The sequence below is a fragment of the Crocodylus siamensis genome, chromosome 6, assembly GCF_052110815.1.
Source record: "Crocodylus siamensis isolate JL-2025a chromosome 6, ASM5211081v1, whole genome shotgun sequence".
Classification (NCBI taxonomy): domain Eukaryota; kingdom Metazoa; phylum Chordata; order Crocodylia; family Crocodylidae; genus Crocodylus; species Crocodylus siamensis.
Window position 1 is genome coordinate 55,884,917 of NC_143400.1, and position 13,185 is coordinate 55,898,101.

Genomic DNA, 13,185 nt, shown 5'->3' on the forward strand with positions numbered 1-13,185 from the left:
GAGAAGCAGCATATAAACAGGGTAACAGAGAAGATGTCATCACTGGCATATCAATGTAGAACAGTAAAAGATGATAAACAGTGAAAAATATATCTGAAGACAAAGACAAGAAAGGAGAGAAGTAATGCAGCAGAGAAGAATATATTACAGAGAATCAAAGAATGGGGAATCTTGGTCAGAATGACAGGCATGAAAGATGACTAGAAAGAGGGGAAATAAGTATCCAGGAGTTGGTTGCAGCAATCAAATCTTGTCATATCAACATTTTGCTTTGATCTGAAACTTAACACGTAAGATGAGTAGCTGCTTATTTTCCCTTCTTTTTTAGAATATCTGTTTAGGAATATCTAAATTATAAGACTGAAAAAAGCAAGTATTACAAGATATGCTTTCATGCTCATGGAATTCAAAAGTGTTTTAATTTCCTGTATTAAATATGCACAAAGATGAGAAAAGAAAGCTTAGCCATCAAAGGAAACTGGGGAAATAAAATGTAAAAACCCACAGCTACTAAAGGTCTGAGTATTTGCAATAAATTATTTTGCTCAAATATTCTAGAAAGATTTTTCATACACAGACATAGTACTCCTGCTTCATTGACACAATAGCCCATAACCATTCCAAAGGCTCTATTATGGTCCATCATGTAAATGGCCACCTATAATGACCAAGCCATTATGGTCTATTGGGCTATGGATCAGTGAATTAAAAATTCTGTAACTAGAGTAGGTTTTGAGCATATAGGCTCTAATGACTACAAAAGAGCTGTTACAATAAAGTATGCCAAGATGCGTGCCGTAGTAACTCCCAAATTAGGCATTAACCAATTAACCCAAGGTAATGAATATTTTGCATTTTAAAGAAACTCTTAATTACCTACAGTACAGTGATCACCATTAAAAGCCAACACTCACCAACAGCTACCATACAGTGGTCACTCTCATTTTCAGTTCTGAGTTAAGGAATAAAGTACTCAACCTTAAATGCAACTGTGTGGTAACTGGTGTCGATGTTTTTGTAGTAATCAGCATATCAGTCTGTTAGTATGTGATGCTTAGAGGCTTGCAAGTGAGGCAACTTTAATGTTTTAAGTTAACTTTTTCCTTTATGTTTTCCTTTCCACTCCCAAAGGTAAGTAAACAGTATAGTTTAAATTTGGGAAGATAAAGATTTATAAATGTCTGAAGTGGGCTAATACAAACCAATGAGCAAAGAATCTGTGATTAACTGGTTAATCATGTCTTAAGTAGTGACCTAGCCACACGTTCAATAACTTAATAGCATGATAAAATCAGGAACAAGCCACAAAATTATTACATAAAATATGTGTAATAATTTTGTGGGTGATTCTTCTCATGCCTTTAACTGAATGTGTGGCCATCTGCGCACATTCACAGTGCACATGGGAGCCTGTCAAGACTCTTGTATGCTCCAGAGACTGGGAGGCCCCTCAGCTGATTGGGGCTCCAAGCCTGGAAGTGCCCCATGTACATGATGTGTTGAAGCCAAGCTTGCTACTTGCTGAGGCAAGGGGAGCCCTGGATCAGGCTCCCCCTGCACTGGCAACATAGCACAATGGAATCTGATGCACCTCCTGCCACGTACATGTGACATGGCAGGAAGTAAGCTGTGATATTATTCTTGGATCTAGGCCAATAGAAAACAAATTTCAAAATAAGGCATTGAATGAGCTCTTGAAATAAATGGGGATCATGCAAATGGATAAATGCTGAAAGTGTCTCCTCTGCAAAAGCAGGTAGCAGTTCTTCTATCACGTATTCCTTCTGAAGCCATTCGGTCCATCACTTACTGAAAAGGATAGGGAGAATCTGGAAGTAGCTGAGGTAGAAAAGTAGACCTCAACATTGCCTTGTTTCTTGGGGTGTACCAACAGGTCGCCTGTCCCAAGTAAGGGAAGACTCCATAAAATGTCTTTCTCCCACCATGAAAGAAGCAGGTAAAAAGTCTCTATGTTCTCTCTGTGGTAAGTTGAAATTAAAATTTTCGTCAAAACCCCAGGAATTCTGTGGCACACAAGAAATTCTGGGACATGTGATTTGAATATGTAATATTTTGCACACATTAACTATGGACATGAACAACCAGTAAAATATTACTTGTGCTACTTATTTTTATATCTAATTCATTTTATTTCATGCTGCTTCCAAATTTTCAACATGTTCCAGAATTCTACATAACTCCCATTGGCTGTTGGGGCAATACATGAATTTGCCAGCTTAGATATACTAGTGTTTAATGCCAGTGGAAGAAACCTGAAAGGTAATGTTTAGCAATTGTGATATAAAAAGATAATCAAGTGAGTAAAGTACATGTGCAAATATGGTCATGTTCATGTCCTTATTTGGAATCTCTTTGTGATGTCACTATTACACTTTAACCAGAGAAAAAAAATCCGCCTCTCCTCCAAAGCACAAAGCTTTGGAGAGGGGAGTGCTGCTGTGTAACATAAAGTGAGGACACACTGAAAGGCTTGGCAAGTGATCTTCTAAGTGTTTTACAGGGTGATGGGCAGGACTTTATGTTTATGTTGCTTATTTTGGCCATGTTGCCCAGGCTGCCATTGCTGTCCGCCGATCTTAACAAAGGAAGAAGAATGCTGCTTATGTTGGCGTTTCTTATTTACTGAGGAGCGGAATTGCAACTGTTTTCCCTGCACTTACCATGAAGATCGATCTTGCCAGTGTTGCCATTGTACATGTTCAGAGAACCCAAATTGTATTTGGTGCTGCTGCTCTTTCTCAACTGATGAAGACTGTAAGTGTTGCTGCTGTGCCACCGATGAGAATACCGTTTGTCAGTGTTATGAAAGCACATGCTGCAGAAATGTTACCCGTTCACCCTACCATCTAAGAATCCCAAGGAGAAATCAGTAAGTGGAACCAAAGCCTGTTTTTGAAATTCCTTCTTTTTAAATGTATATTATGGTCTATGAGCTCTGTGGCATTTGGGGGCAAAATTTTGGGCACCTTTTTCTCAAGCTGTTAGACATGACTGGAAATGGTGATAATGCCAGACTGAGCCAAACCAAGAAAGAGGAAAGGAAAAAGTGTGGAGTATTCCAGGAAAACAACAAAGCAGACTACTAAAGAGAGTTAAGTGCTAATCAGTTGTAAATGAGGGCAAGGATTGTAGTTAGGGGGAAGAGAAAGAGGAAGAAAACCAAACGTATTTTTTAAAAAGTGCTCTGAAGAGAATTGGAAGAAGAAATGGTATTGCAAAAACAGTATTACTAATTTTAGAGATTCATCTGAAGAGCATATATCAAAATGGAGACATAACTACTGACTAAAGCAGGATGAGGATGGAGGAGGATTCCTTAAACACGGAGAGACACATGACTGTGTCAGTGCTTCTTCTGGGACTAAAAATCCTGGAGGTTCATATTGAGAATGTCTTACTCCTCAACCCAGGGTCAGACTAATCGCCACATTTGAGATCAGAAAGGAATTTTACCATACAGATCAGCATGGGCACCGCATGTATGTGGAGTGGAGGGGGGTTACTTCCCTCCATACCTCCTTCTATAGCAGGGACCATAGGCCCTCTTCCTTGGATCTGGCATGTGTTTAACAACTACTTCCTGTGCTTGTTGTGGCAGGATACTGACAGTGCCCTTGTCCCCAAGCTTTACCTGTGGCAAATGAGGGCGTCTGGGGATTGCGACTGTTAGTTGTGCAAGATGTGTTTTATGCAGTTTTAAGAATAGCTTATGGAGACAGTTGGCTACAGTTTTGAAAATGAATAGTGATTTTTGTGTGCCTGACTGGAGACATATTAAAATAGCCTTGACTTTCAAACTATAAAAGATCAGCATTTCTGAAAACTGGGTAACTTTGCAGCATGCCGAGCTGTGTATCTCAAATGCAAGAAAACTCACAAGCAACTTTTGATAGTCTTGACCCTAAAAACCTAGAACCGGTACCCAGGGTCACATTGGAAGGCCAATTCTCACCACCCTTGTAAATAAAAAGAAAGCTATGCACAAAAATCAAGAGATTTTTGTAAGGTAGTGATTTCTTTGCTTCTCCACTGTATAGTAAGTTTACTGACAAATGCAATTCCAGACAGACCAAATCTATCATTAATAAAAAAAGTTGAAAATGTTAAAAAAAGTTTTGATATTTTTTAAATAAAGCATTTATTTTAAGAAATAACTCTCAATTTAATATTTTTAGAATGAAACATTCTGACTTTTACTTTCAGCAAAACATTCTTCATTTAAAAACTGACAACAATAGTAATAATAAAATGGGGTATTTAAAAAAAACTCCTAGGATATCCTGAAAATGATACAAACCAATTCTTTTCAGGTTGAAAGAAAAAAATCACTCAAAAAATTTCAATTTAAATCAAACCATTTCAGGTTGGCCCATTTTTAAAGCAAAAATAATCCCAGAATGTTAGGGGAAGAAAATTATCTTTTAGGTTTTTTCCTCCTGCTTGCCATCCAAACCTCCCAGAAATCCATTATTCTGTTCATTCCCAATGAAGTATCTGCTTATTGCATATTCTGTTTACTGTCCATCTATGTATAAAAATGTAAGGAAATACACAAGTTATAAATAAGGAATAAGAACACAAAATACAGCTGTTTGTTTGTGTTAGTTTGTATAATGCTTGCAATATAACTGAAATGGAACTGAAATGGATAGTTTCATACATATTGGCTAAGTAGAGACAGTCAAAAAGCTCATTCATAAGTATTTACTGGGGGAAATAGAGGATCATAACCATATTCAAAGAGTAAAATTTCTTCAGTAAATAATGCAAAAGTATATATATTACAGCCTGTTTCTTAAAGAACATCTGGAAGCTGAAAAGATCTTGTTTCTTTCTTTTTCAGTTCAAGGCTGTCTTTACCAGGCCCTAGAATTAGAAGTGATACATCTGTCATTACATTGGACAAGGATGTCTCAGGGCACAGTTTTCGTGATCAACTCACCTGTCCAGCGTGTAACCAACTGTACCTTCACCCATTTATGCTTCCCTGTAAACACTGTGTTTGTGGGGACTGTATAGGTAAAAGGAAAGCCAAGGCTGAAGTGTCTGAGAACTTTTTCATTCTCATATGCCCAGTGTGTAACAAAGCACATTGCCTTCCCTATTCTAATAAAATTCAGCTGAAGAAGAATTTACTGAGAGCCAAACTGGCTAAGAGATATATGCAGAAACATGGCCTTATCAGGTGGAGATTTGACAGAACTCAGGCATCAATTTATTGTCAAGCTTGCAAAGAGAAGAAAAGAAAGGCATCCAAAAGATGTCTGACATGTCAGATGAATTTTTGTAAAGAATGTCTAAGTTTATATCATAGAGATGATTCTGCTCAAGAGCACGTTTTTACCAAAGCCTATCAAGCAGATCAAGAACAGTCAAACTGTTTAGTACATTCCAGTTCACCTATCTCTGAATACTGTGTTGATGACCATGAGCTAATCTGTGACTACTGCAAGAACTCACTGCACAGTGAACATGAGACATTGCCTCTGATAGTGGCATGCTCAAGGGAGGCTGGTGCCCTCTTCAATGCTATTGCAAAATTTAAAAAAGGTTCCTATTTTTCTTTTTCACTTATTTACACTTATTGAATATTTTGCTGCATATCATCTAAACAGTAGAGAGACACTCAAACATGATTTCCAGCGCCCAACTGTCCTCCATTCTGCTGAAGTCAGAAGGAATAAAAAGCTGGTGGAAGCTCATGGGGACAGGGAAAAAGGGTCCACTTTCAGCTGTGTGGCATCGCAACACAGGACTCAACAAAAATCCCTCTGAAGGAAAAGAGGCCTGCATGAGAATCTGTAGGATCCAGAGACCAAAAGTCAATTCATTCTTCAGGAGTAAAGACTGCTTCCTCCTGCAGAATGATATGATAAACAGTCTTCAATGGGAAATTCAGAGATGCTCATTTTCTCTACTGGGGAGTTCTGCTTTTCATTTTCTTTTAGCCCATTTTTTATCTAAATAAAATGGGACGTGGTGACTGTCTATAAACTCACTAGGAGGGACCAGAAGGGTTTGGGAGAGACACTGTTTCCCCTAGCACCCCCCGGCATGACAAGGAATAATGGACACAAGTTGTTGGAGAGCAGGTTTAGATTAGACATCCACAAGAACTACTCCACAGTCAGGGCGGCTAGGAGCTAGAACCAACTTCCAAGAGAAGTGGTGCTGGCTTCTACCCTGGGGGTCTTTAAGAAGAGGCTTGATGCCTACCTGGTTGGACTCATTTGAGTCGTTTTTTTCCCGCCCAGGCGGGGGGTCGGGCTTGAAGATCTACAAGGTCCCTTCCGACCCGACTTCTATGATTCTATGAACTATGCTGAGTGAGGTCTCTGAGGTCTCCAAGTGAGCTATCTTTGCTTAGTTCTGAACCAAGGCCATTCCCTAGTTTCTTGACCTTTTCTGTGATCATATTTTGACATAATCTTACAAATATTATATTCAGCTTCCTGTACTGTTAGTTTCCATAGTAATTGAGCAATTGAATAGGAAATGGAATTTTATAATCTTCTTTTAGATGTTTAGCTCTTTGCATATATTTTTGACAAATGCTCATAATGGGACACAATAAGTTGGGGTTGGAAATGTGAGTCAAGAAGGCAAGGGTGAATAACGGGTAGCACAGGGCAACTGAGGACCATTGAACTAACAATATCTAGCAGCAAGAAAGTAGACTGATATTTCTATTTGGGACAGCTGCAGGCAAGCATTTATGTTTCAAGCATGAGAAAAAAAAATCATTTACCTAAATTTGTTAATGAATTTGACTACTTAAAAAGGAAGAGGGTACTTACTATCCATGCTGTAAAGAAAACAGAAGCAGTAATGGCCCAAACTAAGTAGAAACTGAAACTTTAGCTTAACCTTGACACCCTAATGAACTAGGTCACTAGAAAAGTAAGTCACAATTTCTAGACAGTCCAATGGTTGCACTGTAAAAGGGGTGCAATTTTGGCCAGAAAGAGTGCATCTACATGTGTGTTTTACTGCAGAGTTGACTAATTAGCATACTTCTCTATGTGCCTTCCCACAGTTCCCTCGATCATCTTTCTAGATTTCCAGCAAACACCACTCTTCATTTTTCCTGTCTGTAATTCTATACACCCTTTCCCTTTGCCAACTTCAGACCCAATATGCTAAGCCTGCTCCATATAATTTTTACCCATCACCATGTCTTAACTCAGAAGAATCCTCCAGACTTATCTGTATCATTTTACAATTTATATTTATGGCCTTCTTAACCAGGTAACTTCTTCAAAATTCAATATGAGGTACATAGCTACTACATTCTTACAAAAAAATTTGGAAACAGCTCAAGAATACAATTCAATAAAATATGCACAATAAAAGAAATTTAAATACTCATTGTTATTTCCTATTATTATTTTAGTAATACCTTATATTAACTTAATAACTCCCCCATTAATACTGAGCTTCAAGACCATTAATAAGCTAAGCTTCAAAATTTCCATTGTGAGGTAGATAAACAACATCACACTTCTTTTACAAGAAGGCAAGCTAAATCACTGATAGGATAAGTTTAAAAATTTAGCCTCAGATGTATAAATATATTAATCTAACACCACATTTAGACATCTGAAAAACCTCATCATTTTCAATATGAAAATTGGACTATTATGGGTTTTTTTTACTACTATGGCTAATATGAGGCCCATGTGGTTAACTTTCTGTGCTTCATTTTGAAAGTATTGGGCCAAACAATTTCCCAAGGAATCCTAGAAAGGACTAACTGAGAGTAGAACATTAGCATTTCCCTTCTGTGTTAAATTTAGTTTTTATCTACTGTGAAGTCCCTGTATGCTAGACCAACTCTTGCTGATCACTATATTTCATTGCCAAAGTTAATGACCTAATTTAGTTTAATTTTTATTTTATTTTATTTTACAGTCCGGTATGGGGTTGATAATGACTTATTGGAAACCTTTGTGTTAAAAAACAACTTTAAATCCTACAAGGACACTAAAAGGAAAGAGATCAGAAATGGATTCTTAAGATTACGAAGCATACTCCATGAAAGAGAGAAAGAGATTATGGAATTGCTTGAGAACCTTGAATTTAAAAAACAGAGAGGAATTACAGAATATATGGAGCATGCTTCCAAAAAACTTGCTTACATGGACAGCCTTCTTCAGTATTCTAAGGAAGCTTTGAAGGAAGAGAATCAAATTGCATTTCTTCAATCTTCAAATTCTTTGGTAAATGAAATAGAAGATGCAATCACTAATATTTACCAGCCTAACCCATGCCTTAGAGAAGATCCCATTCAGAATCTTAAACTGAACTTTGAAGAGCTTTCAACCAACTTGAATGGAATTTTCCCAACCTCTGTTAGGATAAAGCAATCAGATGATAAAGTAAACAAATATCCCTACCCCTCTAATTCTGGCATAATTGTTCCAACGCGTGTTTCCAGTACTCATTTATCAAAGCCAAAAATAGCACTTCAAAGTCCCTCTTTAACATCACTGTGTGACCCAAATGTACTAAAAAAAGAAACGTATGGAAGACCAAAATCCACACCTCCTCTTTATCCTAAACAGAGTAATAAAATGTTTGCATGTTGGGATACATCTGAAATTTCACGTGAAGAAACATCTCCCAGTATTATTCATAGTCCAGAAATGATTGAAGATGCGTCATTGACAGCTCCAGGTCTAGTCATTATCTACCAAACGCTTGCCTACCCAAAGTCTGCCAAAGTAAGACTTTATACTTTTTAAAATTGTGTATAGACTAGATCATGTCTTAGACAGAAATATACTATCTCCCCATTTCAGTTCAAATATAAATCATTAAAAAATGTTGAGAATAACTCATGCTTATAAAGTTTGAGGCAACATACTAAAAATTACAGTGGACTTAATATTGTTCCTATTGTAGTCAATAGGATACAGAGGTTATAGTGCCAGTCCGATGTAACCATTTTGAGATTAAATTTTGGCAATATAGGGGGATGGGACTATATTTTAGCCTGATAGCATTGCTCACAATTTCTCAGTGTTGACTTTGTTATATAAGTATATAGAAGCAGTTGGCCACTTTGGAATATTTTAATTTGGGGTTTTATTTAAAAAAATGCTTGGACAATTCTGTGTGCTCTCATCTCCCACAGTGAAAGTTATACAGCATTTAGTACATCACCTAATACAAGTTTCCTACTAATATTATTTTGATCTCAGTACATGCTATATTCGGAAAAATAATGTACATAATTTAATAACATGTTGTGTGTGTTTTCACATTTATATAGTCATAATATAATTAAAATATGCCAAACAGAAAGCATCAAAATGTATCCAAAAGCACAGAAATGAAAATGGGAGAAAATAAAATATAGTTGGACAGTATAGATATTTTTTCTTCATAGATTTACTGGACATGCCCTACAGAAGATGTAGACTTCTTTGATGTAGAGTTCTATGAAGTCATTGATATTACTACTGATAATGTTATCCAGACACAACTAGCTGGACAGCTAAGTGGGATAAAGCATCAAAACCTTGAGATACATAATCTAGATCCAAGTACAGAATATCTCTTTAAAGTTCGTGCTGTAAATACAAATGGTGCAGGTCAATGGAGTGAAATCTGCAAGGTACCATAGAATCTCCTTGCCTCTTTCTAGAACTTTTTTGTCTTTACAATCTCTTATATGTCAATTATTTTTGTCTCCATCCCTGAACAAGAGCACAATGTTATTTGGTACTGACTGTCTTAGGCAAATGATTAAATTGTTAACCGACAGTCCCTAGAGATATTAGATATCGTCACAGACTATTTTTACTATCAAAATCCACCACTGCTGGTACTCCTGAGTCTGTCTTTCTCAGCATGAGAGTTAAACTGTATTTATATTGCTTAAACTATCATTATAATTTTGCATGGGATTGTTGGCCTAGGCTCCATACACACATCGAGGAAGAGATAGCCTTTGCCAGAATGCTTAGCTTAGAAGGGCAAAACAGACACAGAGAAATTGAAGATAGAAGTTTCAGTAAAGTCCTTTGAACACTAATCTTTCTACTGTCATTTTAGAGGATAGAAAAGATTTTCTAAAACAAGTGCCTAAAGTTTCCTACCTATATGTGTCAACTCATCACAACTGTTAAGAACCCAATAGTTTCCACTAGTTACCTCTATTTTTTTACATCCCAGCCAAAAACAGATATTCATTTTTTCCCAGCTGAGGACATGATGAGAGTAAATTACCCCAGAAAGAAGGTCTGTGCACCATTTACACCCCTGTAAGCATTTACACTGTACTGTAGTACATAGGCCCTTACTGGGATTCTAGGCAAACGGCTGGATTTCATTCTACAGTTGCAGACTGAACTGTTCTTTCTCCCTTCCCTGATTCAGTTGGCAATGAGGTTTTCCCTTCCCAGGCTTCTGGTCCCTTGTCACCTCTGCTCAGTGAAAGTCTAGTTTGAAATGGTACACAAAACACCCTTGGGGAGTGCTAATAATAACACTACCCATGGGTCTCTAGGACAGCTCCGCTTCCCAGATTGAATGTATTCTGCAAGGTATTTTCTTTTTTACCTGACATACTGGAATACTATATTGATTTTTCTTTTGAAGCCTCTTCTGTCTACAGGCAGCAGAGTTGTATTAATATTCCAGAGAAACATAAACTTGCTTAACATCTGCTGAAATTTACATAAGTAAAGAGCTCTATAGCAAATGAAAATGAGACAGCATGTTTGATAGACATTTATAAATATCTTTAAAAATAACTACCTTGATTCTTTTTGCATAAAATCAGAATAGTTTACTGTGCCAGCCATGCTGTATGGAAACTTTGAAAGCATGGGAATTTAAGTAGGAAGTGTGAGGCCTGGATTTGACAGCTTCTTCAGCTTGATGGCATTCAAAATCACATTTCCCTAACTACCACAATGGAGGCTATGCTGTGTTGAGAGTGCACACTACTTTTCTGGTTGAAGCTGGGCCACTGTGTAGCCAAGAATTCAAGTCACAGGGCAAAAAACATAAAAGGAAGAAGGATTAAGAGTTTATGTGGCACTTTAAAGATAGAAGAGAAGAGCATAATCGCCCTGCAAATCATGCATTTTAGGAAGGGATAACCATGCCTTAAGCTAACAAACAATCTAGTACCTAATTAGAATATTGGTGTTTGTGAATTTTCTTGGATGAATAATGAAGCACCAACAGCAAATACCTCTCACTATATTCTGGAAAGGCTGCTTCTAGGGAGTGAAGTTCAGTTTCTCCACACATTCCTTGGCATGTTTGTTGAGCTTGCCAGGATGGAAAGCAGCTGAGCCAGTTCTTATACCGTTTTCTTCTATGGCAGAACACTTGTCCAAGTTATGGAGGCAATTTTAAAAGCATCTCAATGATTTAGGTGTATCCGCTAATTGACTTTCAATGGGACTTGTGCTTCCAAATCTCATTAGTTCTTTTGAGAAGCTCTCTGTATATGACTATAGACTGATAGACTGTACATTTTACTAATCAAATTGTACAGACTGTCAATCAGGAGCCATTTGAAGATGACTTATATTAAGTATCAGGTTTTCAAAAGAGGATGTGTACTGGGAAAAATAAACTCCAACTGTGGATGAACTGACCCTGAATTCTTTTGAAATTCTAAGCCCATTTTCTCACAATAAACCTAAAGGGGAAGAATTTAATTTTCCCATCACCCACCACCTGAAATATCCAGTTGCTACAGACCTTATGTATTTGATTATATCCCTAATTATGTGATTCTGTGTCCTTCATTCCCCAATTTCAGGTCATTACACCAGATGAACGTGAAAAAGTCCAAGGTAGATGGGGCTTACTGCGGAGTATCCAGTCTTCTCTGCATAAAGAACTCTAAAGCTGAAAAGAAATAAAGCAATGATTCTTCAAAAAAAAAAGAAAGAAGGAAGGAAAAAAAGAAAGAGAAAAAAATGGAAGGGGACTGCCCCATTTTCTCATGTGATAGTCCCTTTTTTATTGAAACTAGCATGCAGCCTAAGATCTAAATATGAATTCTTTAGGATAAGATCTCCTTCCAGGAAATAAAACATCAATATTTTCCTTTGTCTTTTTTATTCTACACTCAGCACCAAAATCTAAAATCCAAGGGAAACATTATGAGGCACATGCAAATATAAAGAGCAAATTCTCCAAACCAACTCTGAGGTGCACATAGAATCCTTAAGGAAAAAGTAACGCTGACTAACTTCTAAATTCTCATCACAGAAATTTCGTAATGTCCCTTCCTTTTAATATCCAATTTAAATATGTTTATGCAGAGCTAGGTGGGCTATCAACACACTTCATATAGTTTTAGTGCAACATAACTTGCACCTTCTTGGGGTTTGTACCAGGGAGATCTTTCCATTCTGCTGACTATGTCTGGACCTTGAGTTTGCACAGTGTTGGGCCACAATTTTGTGGGCATGGCTACAACACAAATAGTGATCTGTAAGAAAGGTCCATTCATAGCACCTAACAAAGTAAGTTGTTACCTAGGAAAGCTCATGCCTCTCTGAAGCAATGACCTGAAGTGTCACCCTACCCTACTTTCTGTTTTACATGCTATGTGAAGGTAACATTAATATGGAGGGTACCATATAGTTAAAATAGTCACCCAAGGTAAAGTCTGGGACCAGTAAGAGAAGATATAAACCAGAGAATCATATAATTATAGAGAAGCACGGCTGGAAGGGACCTCCATAATTCATCTAGTTCAACCACCTGCCTGAGGCAGGATCATCCCTATCCAAACCATCCTATATAAATCAATAATCTAACCTCTTAGTAAAACTACCATCTACCTTGACACAATTTAAGATATCACATCCAAATCTGCCACTAGTAAAGCAGGGGAGCCTTGACAGCCAACATCCAGCTTCTGTAAAAGGTTGTTAATATATGCTCAAGAGATCCCAGGTAAAGGCCACACCCCCCACAAAAAAGGAAGACACAATCCCTCACAGTCCATACTCATCTGACCATCAGGTAAAATGCCTTTCTGACCACTAATATGGTGATCAGTCTGACCCTGAGTAGAGAAGCAAGACCCTCTAGCCACAAACCTTTGGAGTTAAGTCCGAGCAGGAGCCCTGGCTCACACGCCAGTCAAAATACCCAGCCTGGGCTGCAGTCAATGCACAATTCCTC

General features: G+C 37.5%; 1 protein-coding gene across 1 annotated transcript; it reads left to right on the forward strand.

The window, feature by feature from the left end:
- The first annotated feature begins 788 nt into the window (after positions 1 to 788).
- Positions 789 to 11,893, forward strand: TRIM42 (tripartite motif containing 42). Its single transcript, XM_090054119.1, is given in 6 exon segments — positions 789 to 837; positions 2,575 to 2,890; positions 4,835 to 5,571; positions 7,933 to 8,744; positions 9,413 to 9,640; positions 11,807 to 11,893. Coding segments are annotated over 6 exon segments (2,229 nt in total).
- Positions 11,894 to 13,185: the final 1,292 nt, after the last annotated feature.